This window comes from Hemiscyllium ocellatum, chromosome 9 (genome assembly GCF_020745735.1).
Source record: "Hemiscyllium ocellatum isolate sHemOce1 chromosome 9, sHemOce1.pat.X.cur, whole genome shotgun sequence".
NCBI lineage: Eukaryota > Metazoa > Chordata > Chondrichthyes > Orectolobiformes > Hemiscylliidae > Hemiscyllium > Hemiscyllium ocellatum.
This window is the reverse complement of record NC_083409.1, coordinates 29307443-29326643: the sequence shown is the minus strand read 5'-3', so window position 1 is coordinate 29326643 and position 19201 is coordinate 29307443. Positions and strand designations below refer to the sequence as shown.

At 39.9% G+C, this 19201-nt stretch overlaps 1 protein-coding gene across 2 annotated transcripts in view; it reads left to right on the top strand.

The window, feature by feature from the left end:
- atf6 (activating transcription factor 6) overlaps positions 1 to 19201 on the top strand; it is a 327368-nt gene that overhangs the window by 133575 nt on the left and 174592 nt on the right. For both annotated transcript variants that reach the window (XM_060830102.1, XM_060830103.1), the window contains one exon: positions 10610 to 10721. In XM_060830102.1, coding sequence (XP_060686085.1) covers positions 10610 to 10721 — 112 coding nt within the window. The remainder of the gene's footprint in view (positions 1 to 10609; positions 10722 to 19201) is intronic.

Sequence of the window (19201 nt, the reverse complement as noted above, 5' to 3'; positions counted from 1 at the left end):
GGAAGGATCTAAAGAGAGAGCTAAGAGCAGCGAGAAGGGGACATGAAAAGTCCTTAGCTGGTAGGATTAGGGAAAATCCAAAGGCTTTCTATAGGTATGTCAGGAATAAAAGGATGACTAGGGTAGGTATCGGTCCAGTCAAGGATAGTAGTGGGAAGTTGTGTGTGGAGGCGGAGGAGATTGGAGAGACACTAAATCAATACTTTTTGTCAGTATTCACTCAGGAACAGGACACTGTTGCTGGTGTGAATATTGAGTCACAAGTGATTAGAATGGATGGCATTGAAGTATGTAGGGAAGAGGTTTTGGGAATACTGGAAAGGATGAAAATAGATAAGTCTCCTGGGCCTGATGGCATTTATCCTAGGATCCTCTGGGAAGCTAGGGAGGAGATAGCAGAGCCATTGGCCTTGATTTTTATGTTGTCATTGTCAACGGGAATAGTACCAGAAGACTGGAGGATGGCGAATGTGGTCCCCTTGTTCAAGAAGGGGAGTAGGGATAGCCCGAGTAACTATAGGCCAGTGAGTCTGACTTCTGTGGTGGGCAAAGTCTTAGAGAGAATTGTAAGGGATAAGATTTATGAACATCTGGATAGGAATAACGTGATCAAGGATAGTCAGCATGGTTTTGTGAAGGGCAGGTCGTGCCTCACAAACCTTATTGAGTTCTTTGAGCAGGTGACTAAGGAGGTGGACGAGGGTAAAGCAGTAGATGTTGTGTATATGGATTTTAGTAAGGCGTTCGATAAGGTACCCCATGGTAGGCTAATGCAAAAACTACGGAGGTATGGCATTGAGGGTGCATTAGAGGTTTGGATTAGAAATTGGCTGGCTGGAAGGAGACAGAGGGTAGTAGTTGATGGTATAGGTTCATCTTGGAGTGCAGTTACTAGCGGTGTACCTCAAGGATCTGTTTTGGGACCATTGCTTTTTGTTATCTTTATAAATGATCTAGAGGAGGGGCTTGAAAGCTGGGTGAGTAAGTTTGCGGATGACACAAAAGTCGGTGGAGTTGTGGATAGTGAGGAAGGATGTGGCAGGTTACAGCGGGATATAGATAAGTTGCAAAGCTGGGCAGAAAGGTGGCAAATGGAATTCAATGTAGCTAAGTGTGAAGTCATTCACTTTGGTAGGAGTAACAAAAAGATGGATTACTGGGCTAATGGTAGGCTACTTGGTAGTGTGGATGAGCAGAGGGATCTTGGTGTCCATGTACACAGATCTCTGAAAGTTGCCACCCAGGTAAATAGTGCTGTGAGGAAGGCATATGGTGTACTGGGCTTTATTGGCAGAGGAATTGAGTTCCGGAGTCCTGAGGTCATGTTGCAGTTGTATAAGACTCTGGTGCGGCCTCATCTGGAGTATTGTGTGCAGTTTTGGTCGCCATACTATAGGAAGGATGTGGAGGCATTGGAACGAGTGCAGAGGAGGTTTACCAGGATGTTGCCCGGTATGGTAGGAAAATCGTATGAGGAAAGACTGAGGCACTTGGGGCTGTTCTCATTGGAGAAAAGAAGGTTTAGGGGAGATTTGATAGAGGTGTACAAGATGATTAGGGGTTTAGATAGGGTAGACACTGAGAACCTTTTACCGCTAATGGAGTCAGCTGTTACAAGGGGACACAGCTTTAAATTAAGGGGTGGAAGGTATAGGACAGATGTTAGGGGTAGATTCTTTACACAGCGGGTTGTGAGTTCATGGAATGCCCTGCCAGTAGCAGTGGTGAACTCTCCCTCTTTATGGTCATTTAAGCGGGCATTGGATAGGCATTTGGAAGTTATTGGGCTAGTGTAGGTTAGGTAGGATTCGGTCGGCGCAACATTGAGGGCCGAAGGGCCTGTACTGCGCTGTAATTTTCTATGTTCTATGTTCTATTACTTAATTAAATCATCCAAACTTCCAATCCTGGCAGAGACTTTGGGCCTGTCACGTTTTCAGTTGGATCCCTGACTTGGTGTAAAATGTCAAGCAAGATTGAATTTTGACAATTTTGATATGGTGTCTGGTGTTTTGAGTAAAAGAGGAACTGAATTTTTGACATTGAGTTCCATACATTTGTCAGCAAACCCAACACTATCATTGAAGCATATCTGGGAGCCTTGTCTTCTCATCATAACTTTCCAAGTAGACAAGTTTTTGTCAGTCATTCACACAACTTAACAGACCATCAAGGCAAGCAATGAACATGATTCCAGGTAGAGAGAATTAATGTTCAAAACGAAGATTAAAGACACTGGCTTTGTTTTCTTTGATGGAAATTAGTTTTTGGAGGGATGCAACTTAATTTTTCAACATAACGAAGACATTTGCTGTTGCTGATCCAGAGATGCAGAATGTTGGTGAATACATGAGTGAAAATACTCAAAGATTTTTATTTACTGAGAAATGACTGGCTTGTCTGACTTGGCCAGATTTGGAGGATTTGGTTTCTGGATTCAAGTCTAAGAACTTGGACAGCGTCATGAAAAACATTTTGAAAATATTTTCATGTTTGGGATGAACAAATTGCTGACAAAGCACGACTACCTGCTCATCACTTAGTTTGATTTAACTTTGTAGATGAGATCAGAATCCAGGTAAGAGTGCACCAGCTTAATATAGGACTGGTGTAATGAATAGACCACTTGTTACCGATGACCTGTTCTCTTTTCCAAAGGATTTTAGGAAACTAATTGGGTATTTAAAACAATCCAGTGGCATTAGGACCAATTTCTAATATTCATTTTTCAAGTTAATTGAATCTAATTTTTTAAACTCTCATAGCTGGCTTTGAACAGATGTCCTCTGGACTGATAGTTCATACCTTTTGTTCAATTGGTCACTAACAGAACCATTACATGACATGCTACTTTTGAGTGCACCATATTGGAAAAAGAGATGGTATTAAGCAACATTAACAATTTAACTGAAAGGCAAACTGAGGTGATCATTCAACCTCCCATAAAGAAAACAAAATGAAAGGTATTCCCCAGAGGTGTAAACAGGAATAAATGGAACATGAACTTAAATGCTAAATTTTAAGATGCATCTGAACTGAAGGTGAAAACTGGAGCAATGGAATGATTTTGGGAGGAAGTTTTATCATGTGGGTGCAGATGGCACAACCGCCTGCAGGGAAGATTAAATAAGTTGGTGGGGGTGTACAAGAAGTCAGAATTCTGGGATAATTGTGCTGGAAGAGGTTGCAGGAGATATCATGATAGGCATCAAATGCAACGGTGAGACTTAACAACAAGAAAATTGTACTAAGTGCTGGTGAGGGAAACTGTTCAGCTGGGATTCACCCAAGCTGAATTGCTATCTGTGTCATTGGCGTCATTGTAGTAAATGAAATATTTTGAAGATATATGCAGAAGCACAAGAGTGGAAGTAATATCCACAAAAGATAATTAATGGCAGCAACAAGAGATGGATAAATTCTGACAAGAAAAATTTTGGAAGATAATTGTAACCCAATAAAATTAAAATATGTTGATACTTAAAACATGTCAACAAAATGATAAAAGACACTCTCTTAAGTCTAAACCAAACAGCTGTGCCCTGAAATCTTTTGGTAAGACAGTGTCAAGTGAAATATGATTTTTTCAAAACCCCAAACTCTATTCATGCTCTAAGGAGAAAGATGAGGGAAGCCACTAGAAATAAATAAAGTGTTAAATAAATATTGGGAATTGAGAGAGATTTGGAAATAAAGTATAGTTTTGAAGCCAAATTCTAGAATAAGAAGTTCATTTAGTCTGATAATGGGAAGAATATTTGAAGCAGAATTGAACTCTCTTACAGCTTTTAAGAACTGCACACTTCCCATAAGAAAAAGTATTGTCTCCACACCCACTATGTTCAAAACCTTGTATAATTTTAAAGATCTCTATTAGGTCACCTCTCAGACTTCCTTTTTGAACGGAGAAGAGATCAAGAACCAGTCAGTCATTAAATATGAGTTATACAGATTCTTCCTTGTCTTCTTGAGATTCTTTTAAAAATTGTCCACACAACCCATCAGAACTGGGATTTTTATTCTGCTTCAAATTGATTAGTTTGTTCAGTGTATGACTTTCTTTTTAATCCCTTTATTCATCTCATCAGTCAGTATCATGTCCATTCATTCTGTCTCCCTGTTAAATAATGAATGAAATATTTATTAATTGTTGGTGCCATTTCTTTGTTATGCCTATGGCATTTATCTTGTCTGTCCACTAATCATTTTTACATGGTAGCTTTCCCCTTTCGTTGATGTGCCTATAAAATACATTAAATGATTCCAAGAATTTCACCTTTCTAATTCACTTAGAAAATGCATTCCACCCATGTGCATAAAATGAAGCAAAATGCTGCAGTCCTATCTTAATTATAAATTTTTCTTTGAATCCTTATTTCTTTGATCTGTTCTCGCAATTTAAAATGATGCAATATTAAAGTTAGGATCATCCTGTTGGCACCTTCCACCTTGAAAACAGTGTCACTAATTTGGTAGGCTGAATACCTCCTCCTACGCTCAAAATTTTAAACATTCAATGATTTCGATAGTTGTATATGTGCAAATAGATTGAGGGCTTTTTTTTAAAAATCACTCATGCGATGTTGCTGTTTGGTGAGCATTTATTGTCTCACCCTCATTGCCCTTGAGAAGATGTGATGGTCTGCCTTCTTGAACTGCGGCAGTCCTTGTGTTGTAGGTTAACCCAGAATGTTTTTTGGGAGGATATTCCAGGATTTTAACCCAGCAACAGTGAAGAAACAGCAACATATTTCCAAGTCAGGATGGTGAGTAGCTTGGAGGGGAACTTGCAGGTGATGGTATTCCCATGCTGCTCTTATCCTTTTGAGATGGAAGTGGTCATGAGTTTGGAAGGTGCTGTCTAAGGATCTTTGGTGAATTTTCTTCAGTGCATCTTGTCGCTAATACACACTGATACGCCTGTTCAGTGGTAGTGTATGCTTGTGGAGGTGGTGCCAATCAAGAGGGCTGCTTTGTCCTGGTTGGTGTCAGGCTTCTTGAGTGTTGTTGAAGTTGCACTCATCTAGGCAAGTAGGAAATATTCCATCATACGTCTGATTTGCATCTTGTAGCTGCTGAACAGGCCTTCGGGGAGTCAGGAAGTGAGTTATTTGGTGCAGGATTTCTAACCTCTGACCTGCTCTTGTAGTCACTGTTTTTATGTGGTGAGTCCAGTTGAGTTTCTGATCAGTGGATGTGGTGATGGGATTCAGTCGTGGTAGCACCATTGAATGGCATGGGGCGTTGGTTAAATTGCCTGTCTTTTGCTGGCGATGGTCATTGCTTTACATTTGTGTGGTGTAAATGTTACTTGTCACTTGTCAACCCAAGCCAGAATATTATCCAGATCCAGTTGCGTTTGAACTTGGACTGCTTCAGTGTCTGAGGAGTTGCGAAAGGTGCTCAACATTGTGTAATTATCAGCAAATAGACTCATAGAAATGTACAGCACAGAAACAGATCCTTCAGTCCAATTCGTCAATGCCAACCAGATATCCCAACCTAATCTAGTCCCATTTGCCAGCACTTGGCCCATATCCCTCAAAACCTTTCCTATTCATTTCTCTGTCCAAATGCCTTTTAAATAATGCAGTCGTACCATATCCCCATTTCTGACTTTGATGGAGAGGAAGTCATTGAAGCAGCTGAAGATGGTTGGATCTAGGACACTACTCTGAGGAACTCCTGCAGAATTTTCCTGGAACTGAGATGACTGACCTTCGACTACCATAACTATATTCCTATGTGATAGGTATAACTCCAAGCAGCAGAGAGTTTGACCCTGATACCCATTGATTCCAGCATTTCAAGAGCTCCTTGCTGCCACACACAGTTAAATGCAATCTTGATATCAAGAGCAGTCATTCTTATCCCACCTCTGGAATTCAACTTTCTTGTACATGTTTGAACCAAGACTGTAATACTTCCATGAGCTGAGTAATCTTGGCAGAACCCAAACTGGGTGTTGCTAAGTTGGTGCTGCTTGTTAGCACTGTTGATGACACCTTCTGTTATTTTACTGATGATCTAGGGTGCTCAGATGGAGTGGTAATTGGCCGGCTTGGATTTGCCTTGCATTTTGAGTGCAAGACATAATTGGGCAATGTTCTACATTGTCGGGTAATTGCCACTGTTGGAACTGTACTTGGAAGAGCTTTACTCGGGAGTAACAAGTTCTAGAACACAAGTCTTGAGTACTATTGCTGAAATATTGTCAGGGACCACAGCCCTTGTAGAATCATGTGCCTCCAGCTGTTCATTGATATCATCTGGAATGAATTGAATCAGCTGAAGGCTGGTATTGATGATGCTGGAGACCTGTGGAGGAGCCAGCTTGGACCATAGACTTAGCACATCTGGCTGAAGTTTGCTGTGAATGCTTCAGCCTTATGCTTTTCACTGATGTGTTGGGCTCTTCCATCATTGAGAATGGGGATGTTTGTGGTGTCTCCTCCTCCAGTAGGCTTCCTTATTGTACACTCCCGTTCTTAACTGGGTGTGGCAGGACTGCAGAGCTTACATATGATTTGTTGGTTGGAGGAAAGCTTAGTTCTGTCCAACACTTGCTCCTTATTGCAGTTTGACACGCAAGTAGTCCTGTTTGGTAGGTTCACCAAGTTGACACCTCATTTTAAGGTATGCTGGGTGCTGCTCCTGGTCTGCCCTTCTGCACTCTTCATTGAACCAGGGTTTGATCCCTATTTTGATTGTAGTGACCGAGGGGGATAGGCCATGAGGTTGCAGTTTGCATTGGAGTACAATTCTACTGCTGCTGAGGCCCACAGAGCCTCATGATGCCCAGGTTTGTGTTGCTAAATCTGTTTTCAGTCTGACCCATTGAGCATGGTGGTAGTGCCACAAAGCATGACAGAGGGTCTTAATGTGAAGGCAGGACTTCATCTCCAAGGACTATATGGCGATCACTCTTGTAGTCTTGTGATGTCTGCATGCTGCACGTTCACGTGAAGAGGCCAAAACAATGTTTGGATTGCACTCAGTCTTAAGATATTTATGACTCGGTGTCATGCAGTGTCCTGAAAAATCATCTTTGACATTATAAAAATGCTTGTTAACGAGTAATCCCAGGTTTTCTTAATTTTTTTCAAGATTATAAAAAAAGCTCAGTGCAGTATTCTCAATCCTGTTCATTTTATGGCATGGAATGACTAAACCTTGCAGAAAGTAATTGAGTTCCCTTGTGAACCATTTCTGGTTGTTTTGTACTGGTTTTAGATTGTTTAACTTTTTATTAATACTTTGTTTCCATCAATGCATTTAATAAACAGCTTCTCTGCACAACTTAATATTTAGTATTATGAATTTTTGGCTTTGCATTGACAGGTCATATAGTAGGCATCCTTCAAGATTTGCAGGAAGCATTTTCCTCTGATTGAGTTGCTGTTAGATATACTATTAAGAGCAAAGCACCGATGCTAACTCTGCAGTTAGCATCATGAAGAACATCTTGTTATTGTATGGATAACCTTTTGTTCCTTGTATCACAATCAGATTTATTTCTTGTCTCTTTACCCCTGTAAAGATTCATAAATTTCAACTTATTATCTGTTATGAAGGTGTAAGGGGTACTGTACCTTTAAAAGAGTTAAAAGTAAGCAGAACTACCTGATATAGCACCAAGTGATCTGAACAAGATATATTGTAATCTTTTGGTACAACAGCTAGTTTCGCTGGTGGCTTGGAGATGACAAAACAAATTTGAATTTGGCCAGTTTAAATTATACCCCAAAATACCAACCTCCTATCAAGTTTGAATTAGTATATTGACTATATTAAAAACCAATGAAACAATCCGTTGCTTTGGGGTATAAGACCAGGAAAAATTGAACAGTTGGAGGAAAACTGCCAAGCCACCAACACATGCAGATTGCCTGGAGAATAGCTCTCTTAAAGGTAGGTTTATCGATCAATGACCTATGAAACATAATCCCTAAGAAGAAGGAAAGAAGACAGAGGAAGATCCAAAGAGAGAATTCGACAGCAGGCTGGTTTTGAAATTTGAATTTTTGTTAATTCTTAATCAGAGGTTTTATTGGGCTAGTATTATAGAAGGGGAAGGTAAAAGATAGGTTAGAGAGAGGAGTTGTAAATAGTTATTAGTTAATTGTTCACTGTTATACTTTAAGAAATAAAGTTGTTAATTTATACTTTAAGTAGTTCTTGGCCTCTCAGATTTTCACAGATTATTGCACGGAATAAATCTTTTCTGTGTTGTTGGTTTAACTTAAGCAGGAGGGTTTACCCCATGTCGTAACATCTGTAAGAACATTTGTGATGTACACAAAAAATAAATCCTAAATTAGATTGAGGAACTTTTAGAATAAAGTAAATCGAAGCAAGCTATTTGCTTGCATTCCTCTGCTCAATCCAAGACTCTTGCATCCATGTTTATAGGACCAAGCCCTCCACAGTCCTTGTGGAGGCCAAGTCTTGTCAGCACACTGAAGACACCCTCCTACATATTCAGTGGTATATGACCACCCATGCTATGGGAATGTGTTCAGAATATGGTCCATACGATGACTCAGTGGTTAGCACTGCTGTCTCACAGTGCCAGGGACCCAAGTTCAATTCCAGACTTGGGTGACACTCTCTGTGGAATTTGCACATTCTCCCCATGTCTGTGTGGGTTTCATCTGGGTGCTCTCGTTTCGTCCCAGAGCTGATTAGGTGAATTGGTCATGCTAAATGATCCATAGTGTTCAGGATGTGTAGGTTGGGTGCATTAGATTTGGGAAATGTAAAGTAATAGGGGAGGTGAATGGATCTGGATGGAATACTCTTCGGAGGGTTAGTATGGATTTGTTGGGCTGAAGGGCCTGTTTCCACGTTGTAAGGATTCTGTGATTTATGGTGAGATGTCATCACATAAAATTGGGCATTGTTGAGGTTTGTGGACTATTGGCAGAATTGTGTGACACCAAAATCTGTAATTTTCTGGTGGACATAGCCCTCTGACAATGACACCTGGGGTTCATTCCTTGTTCAATGAAGTGAACAGAAGCACATGACAGAAGTAGCTCCAAGCATACCTAAAATTATGAAGTTGCAAGACAAGCCTACAGTTATGCTAAAAAGCAGAGACAGAATGTTACAGGTAGAGCTAAATGATCCTCTACCCAAACCAACAAATTAAGACACTGCAGTCCTGCTACATTCAGTCTTGAAAATGATAGACTGTTAAAGATTTAACTTCATTGCAGCATTTGTCCAAACATAGACAAAAGAATTGAACTCCAGAGGTATTCCACTGTTAACTCTGGTGAGAGTGTGATTGTCCTTGACGTTATGGCAGCGTTCTACCAATTGTGACATCAAGGACCCCAAGCAAAATTAAATAAGGATAGAACTTAGAACCCCTACCGTGTGGAAACAGGCCCTACGGCCCAACAAATCCACACCGACCTTTCGAAGAGTACCTACCCAAACCCATTTCCCATTATTCTACATTTAATCCTGACTAATGCACCTAACCTACACATCCCTTAACACTATGGGCAATTTAGCATGGCCAATTCACACTAACCTACACATTTTGGGATTGTGGGAGGAAACCAACACTGACACGGGGAGAATGTGCCAACCCCATATAGACAGTCCTCCGAGTCTGGAATCTAACCTGGGTCCCTGGTGCTGTGAGGTAAAACTTATTCACCCCAATATGGATGGAAGCATTCTCTGGTTGGAGAAATTCCTTGCACAAGGAAAATGGTTTTGGTTGTTGAAAGCTAATCTCCTGAAACCTGTGACATTGCTGCAGGAATTCCTTGAGTTGATGTCCGAGCTGCTTTATCAGAGACCTCTGACCATCATAAGATTTGGGCAGATAAATGGCAAATTAGCATACTCGCAAGTGTGAAGCAATGACCATTATCCAGACGAGAGAATTTAATACAATCCTCTCTTGACATTAAAGATATGACTGTCACAAACTTTCCTATTTTCAACATTCTAAGAATTAATATTGGGCAGAAACGTAACTGCATAACTCTATATAAGTATTGTGGCAGCAAGCAAGTCAGAAGATGGGAATTGTCTGTTCACCACGTAGAAGATGCAAGTCTAGAGATTGTTGGAATACTCTATGTTTGGATGAATGTAACTATGAAGAATGTTGACAATCTGCAACTCAAATGGACAGTTTTATATACAATCCTCTGCTGGTACTCAGGGGCAGCAGTCTTTACCATATATAATATGCTTGGCAGTAGTTAACCAAAACTGCTTTTTGACAACATCTTTCAAAATTACTGTCTTAATCATCTCGAAGGATAAAGTCAGCAGATGTTTGGGAGAACCACTGCCTGCAGGGTCCATTCAGGGTCCTGAGTTGGAAGTATAACTCTGTCCATTGATTGCTAGATCAAAATCTGGAATTGGGACTTCATATGCTTTTGGCATGTTAAGATACACTATGTGGGTTCCAGTGGTTTGAGAAGGCCTTTTCTAAGGTAATTGCAAGTGTTATGGTCACAGCCCTAGAATAAAGTTTATTACCAAGTTATTTTTGCTGATAAATTTAAATCCTAAATGCTGTTTTTTTTTCCTTGAATCACAAATTACTAATATTTTTACTCTTTGTTATCTATAGAGACTCAGGGAGTGAATTGCAAGTGTATTACGCTCCAGATGAACGTTATCCAAACTTTTTTGAAGCTATTCGTAGGAGAGGCGATACCTTTTATTTGATATCATTTAGAAGGGTAAGTGCTCAACAATTTTACTGCTATATAAATATGATGGAAATGCTTTGTTATCAGTGCTTTTGGCAATCTATTAAAACTTGTGAATTTAAATTTTCCAGTCATTTTTCCTTTCTGTTAAACTGGAGAACTCTCCGGAACAGAGGTTTGTAAGATGTGGTAATAGATGGTAAAATTCAAGCTATGTTGAATATATATTGAATGTAAAAACCTATGCGTCATGTTTGATGTAGGTTCACTTATTAGGATTTTAAGTTTTAATGTTTTATAATGTTAAGTTGAGGACAAAATTGAATGCAAAGTGACTTTTAGTGTGCTGTTGAAGCTTTGTACTGCAGTTCTGGAGACCCTATTATTGACATAATACACTATATAGGAAGAATTTGAATATAATAGAGAGAGTGCAGAAGAGATTTACAAAAATGTTTCCAGGAATGAGGGACGTCGGTTATAATGATAGGATGGAGACTTTGGAACTATTCTCCTTGGATTGAAGGGTGCTAAAAGGAGACCTAATAGATGTTTCCAAAATAACAAAGGGAACTCAGTAGAGTAGGTGTGGAGAAACAATTCTAGCTTGTTTTTAAAAAAAAATCAATGAGCGAGCACACATTTATAACAGTTTGCAAAAGAAACAAATGTGATGTTCTAAAAAAATATTTTCTCACAATGTGTGTTTTGGATCCGAATACACTGTCTTGAAATGTGATGGAGGTAGAATCAAATGAGGTTTTCAAAAGGGCATTGTATTACTATTTCTAGTCAAATGATCATGTGTAAGGGTATATGGAAAGGCAGGTGAATGGCACTAAGTAATAATACTCATTTAGAGAGCTCGTGCAGGTATGATGGGCCAATTGGCCTCCTCTACACGTTGGCATTTAAGTGATGTAAGTTTCATCCTATCACTTCCCGCCTTCCTGAGGATCACTTGGCTTTTGTAGATCTTATGTGGTAGAGGCAAATGGATTGTTATTACATAGTAAGAGAGTCCACAATAGTACTTGGAATTGTTTTAAAATTTTAACTTCTCTTTCAAGGATTTTGATATATTCAGCACTGTGTATGTTACAAAATCAAACATTAACAGTTATTGTTTGGGGAAAAGAGCTGACCTTGGGCCCTTGTACAGGGTTTTTGGACCTGTTTGGTTAACAAGGATGGAGAATGAGTCAACAGTGAGCCGTGAAAGAAAAGGCAGTTTTTGAACAATAAGATGTAGTTTACTACATGATAGCAGGAGATGTAGTTTACTACATGATAGCAGGACATAGTAATAAAACTAACATGGGCCAACTTTTCAGAGCAATTATCCTGTACAGACTTGAGGTAGATCCTGTTATCAGTCATGTTCAGTCATGACTGGGGAGAATCTGAGTCAGAGGAGGAGTTGCAGGTCTACAGAAGGAGAGATAAGTAATGCAGTGCCAACACCAATGCATTTGACTGCTTTTTAAAATGTAATAAATCTTGCCATGTTTTCACATGTGCTGGGGCTTCCATGTGGTTGCCTGACTGTATTTTACAGTTTAAAAAAATTAAGACATGATCAAGATATGTACAATAGTGGGAACTCTTCACCTCAGCACTGCCTCTAGGCAAGTGAACTTGATTTTAGTTTTTTAGGTTCCGAAGTATAGATGCAGTAAAGCGCTTGACCAACCTTATTTTTTCAACTAGAAAAGAAAATTAATGTTGAGCATATTTTCACTTCATATCTGAGGCTCACATTTTCTGCAGTTAATCTATGAATTGCATATTGACCATTTGATTTTGGAAATCATTAACGAGAGTCCAGCATGAATTATTTACCAGCTTCAGTCCATGCCTTATTAATCTAATGTATAAGGTTTCCCAGAGTGATGCTTGTATTGTCCCTTATCCTTCTGATGTTTTGCATACATTGATAAAGTCTACTTTTGGTTGTCTCAATTCAGCGTTTGAAGACTCAGTTTGGCTACTGCTCTCGACAGGCATATGAATGTATGAAGCCTGCCTTCTCTTACTATTAGTGCATAAATTACTGACTTGCATTTTTTTTTCCAAATTGTTTATCACATGAGAAACATATTCTTCCTTGTGTTTGTTGTAATTTGTATGAAGACTGTTAAAATCATGAGTGTTAACACATCGTGGAGGTGTGTCACAATCAGAAAGTAATAGTAGCTGAGCATCCTTTTCGGAGAGGTGAAAACTGTGCACCTGTTGAAGCCATTGAAAGATGTCACAAATGATGCTTTTCTTAAATACCCATCAATTAAGGTCAAGTAGTGGGGGGAATTATTCAAAAAGTTGATGTTAGATTTTGAATCATTCAGTCTGAGATCAATCTCCAAGATTGAGGCTACTTATCCAATGCATTAAGAAAGGGTTGCTGCTGTGTTGGAGGTTCCACGTTTCAGAAGAAGTTCAAAGTGACGCCTCATCAATCTTCTCAGGTCGACATAAAAGATCTCAAAGCACAATTCAAAGACGAACAGAGGAATTTTCTTAAGTGTACTGAAGAAGATTTATCCATCATTAAGACAGATTTTAGGTTTTTTTTGTTGTTTTTGAGATTGTGCTGTTCACAAACTGGCTGTCGTGTTTCCTCCATAAAAATAACTTGAATTCATTAATATTTCACTGACTGTGTGCTATTTTGGAACATTGAGCTTGCCTTCCCTGACCTTCCTATCTCTCCCTTCTTTCGTCTCTCTATGTGGTGTGCTGTGCTTGGGATTGCTGGGTAACATTAACCTTATTAGAACAAGAGTTTTTCTTGTACCAGCATTATCTGATCTCGGACAAGGCAAGTAGCACAGCTACTTCAATCCTGGAAGTAGTGACAGCTCATTTGGCAAGCATTTGTGATTGCGCTGTAAAATATTGTTTCACGAGTTTGAGAAATGAAGCATTTTGAGCAGTCCAGGGTATTGGATAGCTTTATGTTGACTGTTGTGAACTGTTCCATTTTAGTGAATTGACACCACTTCTCATTTACTTCTTGCAAAGCAAATCCCCTTCAAAGATTCCAGGATATAGCTGCGTTTCCTGCTGTTTTCCCAATAAAATGATGAATTTGCTAATAAGTTTCAGCACCAAGTTTGTCCAGTGTCAGTTATCACATTTTCTGCTAACCCAGTCTCTCCATTTTGAAGTTGATTTTCAGGCACCTGATGTAATCTTGTGAAAGTGATATTCTGGCTTTTTCTATGATAACGATAGCACAACTTTGGGAATCTGCATGTGCTTAGTTATTAAGCATGGATTGTGAAGTTAGATCACAGAGAAGCCATGATATTGAATGGCAGAACTGACTCGAGGTGAGAAGTGGTTTCTGTTCATACGTTCTATTATGAACATTCTCAGCATTTATTCTGAAGATAGTGTGTGCTTGGTCAAGAAGACAAATTATCTTGTCCTGTGAAAATTTGTGTGAAATCAGAAATGCAATAGTCTTGTATGTTGAAATGTCTCTGAGGCAAAATGTTTCTCAGCTGTACAAAGAGTAGACAAACACTCATATGTAATCTCCACCCTACCCTCCCTATGATGATGCTCAGTGTCTGCTGGAGGGAACACCTCAAATCATCAACTCAACAGGAGCAAATTATTTCCTTATCAGCAATGTATTGGCTGAGAATGTGATGGGGTAAGATTTAACCACTGCTTTCAAAACAGCTTTGGATTATTACCTAAAGAGAGAAAATGTGCGGAGCTTTAGAGGAAAGGTATGCAAGGGTGCTTTTCCACAGAGCAGACATGGTATGTCCGGGCTAATCAGAACATAGCAAAGTACAGCACAAAGCAGGCCCTTTGGCCTACGATATTATGCCGAAGATTAATCCCAATCTAAAACAAAATAACCTAACGTACTCGCCTCTCAATTCACTGCTGTTCATATGCATGTCCAACATTCACTTAAATGTCCCTAATGTCTCTGCTTCCAACACCACTGCTGGCAACACATTCCACACGTTCACAACTTTGTGTGAAAAACCTACCTCTGACGTCTCCTCTATACCTTCCTCCTAACACCTTAAAGCTATGACCTCTCCTGGCAGTCAATCCTGCCCTGGGCAAAAGTCTCTGGCTATCGACTCTATCCATGAGTCTCATTACCTTGTATACTTCTGTCAGGTCACTTCTCTTCCTCCTCCTCTCCAGGGAGAAAAGTCCGAGCTCAGTCAACCTCTCTTCGTAAGACAAGCCCTCCAGTCCAGGCAGCATCCTGGTAAACCTTCTTTGCACCCTCTCCAAAGTCTCCGCACCTTTTCTATAATAGGACAACCAGAACTGGACACCAGGGTTTTGTAGAGCTGCAGCAAAATCTCACAGCTCTTAAACTGGATCCCCCTGTTAATGAAAGCCAAAACACCATATGCTTTCTTAACAACCCTATCCACTTGAGTGGCAACTTTGCGGGATCTATGTATGTGAACACCAAGAATCCTGTCTTTCATCCTACATTCAGCTTTCAAGTTCGAACTTACAAAATACATCACTTTGCATTTATCCAGGCTGAACTGCATCTGGCATTTCTCAGCCCTGCTCTGCATCCTGTCAATGTCGTGCTGCAGCCTGTAACAGCCCTCGATACTATCAACGGCACCTCTAATCTTTGTGTCATCGGCAAATTTACTAACCCATCCCTCAACCTCTTCATCCAAGTCATTTATAAAAACTACAAAGAACAGATGCCCAAGAGCAGAGCCCTGCAGGACATCACTCACCACAATCTCCAGGCAGAATACTTTCCACTTACAACCACTCTCTGCCTTCTGTCACCCAAGCAATTCTGAATCCAGACAGCCAAATCTCCCTTTATCCCATACCTCCCTGACTTTATGAATGAGCCTACCATGGGGAACCTTATCAAATGCCTTGCTGAATTCCATATGCACCACATCTACTGCTCGATCTTCATCGACCAGTCTTGTCACCTCCTCAAAGAACTCCAAGGTTTGTGAGGCATGACCAGCCCCTCACAAAGCCATGCTGACTGCTTTTAATCATGCTCTGCTTTTCCAAATAGTCATAAATCCTATCCCTCGGAATTCTTTCCAAAACCTTTTTGACCACAGACATAAGATTGACTGGTCTGTAGTTAGCAGGAGTTTCCCTATTACCCTTCTAGAAAAGAGGAATAACATTTGCCTCCCTCCAATCTTCCGGTATGACTTCTGTGGAGAGTGAGGAAGCAAAGATCTTCGCCAGCGACTTAGCAACCTCCTTTCTCGCTTTCTGGAGCAAACTAGGATAAATCTGGACTAGCCCTGGGGACGTATCAATCTTAATGTTTGCCAAAATTTCCAGCACATCAACTTCAAATTCATTAATCTTAATCTGTTCAAGCCTGTTGCCCAGCTCCTCAAAGTTCTCATTCCCAACAAGGTCCCTTTCCTTAATGAAAACCAAAGCAAAAAAACTCATTTAGGACTTTCCCTATCGGCTCAGACTCCACAACAAGTTTCCCATTCCGGCCCTACCTTCTCCCTGATCATTCTGTTATTCCTCATGTATGAGTAAAATGCCTTTGGGTTCTCCCTAATCCTTCCCGCCTTTTTCGTGTCCCCTCCTGGCTCTCCTCAGTCCACTTTTGAGCTCCTTTCTATTAAGCCTGTAATCCGCTAAAGCTGTGCTAGATCCTTGCTCCTCCACCTTAAGTAAACTGCCGCCTTCCTTTTGATGAGAAGCTCCTCTGTTCTTGTTATCCAAGGCTCCTTAATCTTACCCTTTGCCTGTGTCAGAGGAACAAATGTATGCATCATTCGCAACAACTGCTCCTTAAACAGTCTCTACATGTCTGTTGTGCCCTTTCTGTGGAACAATTGCTCCCAATTTGCAATTCCAACTCCTGTCTGATGGCATCATAATTTCCTTTTCCCCAATTAAATATCCCCTTGGTGAGTGCTCCCTTCCCTCTCCATGGTGATGCTGAATGTGAGGCAGTTGGGGTCACGGTCACCAAAGTGTTCTCCCACCGAGAGATCTGACACCTGTCCTGGCTCATTGCTGACCACCAAATCCAAAACGGCCTCTCCCCTTGTCAACCTATCTACATACTGAGTAAGGAAACCTTTCTGAACACACCTGACAAAAATGGCTTCATCCAAACTATCTGCACTGAGGAGGTTCTAGTCAATATTGGGAACGTTGAAGTCACCCATAACAACCCTGCACATCTGCATTTTTCCTAAATCTGCCAGCCTATGCATTCTTCAGTCTCCCTCCTGCTATTCAGGGATCTGTAGAAAACCCCTAATTAGGTGGCTGCTCCCTTGCTGTTCCCAACTTCCACCTATACTGACTTAGTAGACAAACCTTCCTTGACAACCTTCATTTCTGTAGCTGTGACGAGCACTCTGATTAGCAATGCTATACCTGCCCCCCTGTTTTTAAAAAAATTTTCTAAACCCTGGAACATCTAGCAACCATTCCTGCCTCTGTGAAACCCACGTCTCCGTTATGGCCACAATATCATAGTCCCAAGTTCTGCTCCATGCTCGAAGTTCATCACTCTTATTTCTGAGACTCTTTGTATTAAAGCAAGGTCATTAAATGGTCTCTGTCTGTGCAGCAACATTTCTGTGATTCTATTTTGCTATAGTAGGTGATTGCTTCTTAAAACTGGGATTCCACTCATGCAATAATTCTGTTCTTAGTTCACCAGTATCCCATACTTGTGCTTGAACAACCAAGTTATAAATTGGTTTTTGAGGCGTTCATGATCATGTGACTTCTTTTGATGTGGGAAGTGGTGTAGCATCCTCCATCCCATAGCATTCATGATTATTTCTTTGAGATCTTGTGTTCAATTGTGCAGTAAATGAAAAATTTTGAAAATAAAATGCAGTGACACTAACAGGAGTATGTGAAATGGGCCTCTCATTAACTGAAAAGATGACTCAAACAATCGATGAGTTCAGTCCAAGGAAATCCTCAATCTGTGAGTCACCACAGAATTCCTTTTATAAACTCTTTGAATTATACATAAGAGAATTGCATTTTTAAAATGTGAATGGGGTACACCAAGCATAACTGATTAAGTCTGCATTTGAAGAGATTAAAAAAGACAAACAGAACATGTTGTGGATTATATTCTACCTCATTCCCAATGTTGTTCTGCACCACAAAGGAAAATTGAAGAACATTCTCGATATGATGCATCCACAGTATTGACCACTGTGCTTAAGGTTTCTCACTATTGTTAATAAAATATCTATTTGGACCAACGCTGATCATTTCAGTTACTTACTTATCTGACAGTGGAAAGTAATAATAATTTGGGCTGTATGCATATCTGTCTGGGTGTATTATGTCATCTGCTGTTTACTGTGTCAGAAGCATTTATATCTTTGGTGCCATTGCTGTGTATATGGAGATGAAATGAATGTTCAGAATTCAAGCTTCTTTTGTATGATCCCTTCTCTTCATAATTACTGCCATGTTAATGATAGATAAATATCTCAAACCGATATCTCTGATCCGACATGTAGCAACAGTTTCTTCTCTGAATTTCTTCTTTCCAATTTTGGCATATGTTCTTTCCGTTGTCTAGGTCCTCACTATCGTCTGCAATTCCCTTTATGTGCTTATCTGCCTCTCCAGATCTTACTCCTATTTTTAAGATCCACTTTAAAACATTTTTGTTTTACCATGGATTTAGTTATCCTCCTAATATTTCTTCCTTTAGTTTGGCTTTAGTTTTTGTTTGTTTGAGTGTCTTGGGACTTTAATCAAAGTTGAAGATTTTGCATAAATAAAAGTTGGTGTTACAGCATCTAGTCAAAATGATATAACCCAGCTCAAAGTAATTGAAAGTCTCTCTTTGTCATAAAATTGAAAGCAAAAGGACTTGCTGTGGAAATTAGCATCATCACTGCAAAGCGAAGTCTAAACGTGAAGCCTTAGACTGTGGATAAGGCAGTATCGGAGTAGCCATGTGTATAATCTGGCAGCTACAGTGCATTAAACACTCTGGTTTGTCAATTATGTCTGACTTCTAGATAATTGATTTGTGCTCAGGCAGTGTGTTGGCATTCCATTCTTGTCAGGCCCATGCAGTAATGCAGTCAGTAGTACCAGTGATACATTCACATTCCAGATCTGTGACTCTTGGGATGATTCTCAAATGAACATAGTAGTTAAGGTGAGTGAGTTCACCATCATAAAATACTGTCTGGATTTTTTGGCACCATTCTCAATCCTGCGGCAATTGAATTAGATTAGTTTCAAAAAGCAATTCATAAAGATGATTAAGATTAAACTAGGCTTGAATTCACATTGAAAATAGAAACAAAATACTTGATATATAAAATGATCTCTCGATAAGAAAAAGTTGAGACTTGTTGAGCAATGCAAATAAAATGAGATGATCAAACATGCATTTCAAGATTGGTTTTCATCCAAGACAAGGTAGAAGGTTAGCAGATCTGTCAGGGGTACAAATTTGATTTGCTTCAAAGAATACAGATCACGTGAGCATATAAAGTTAC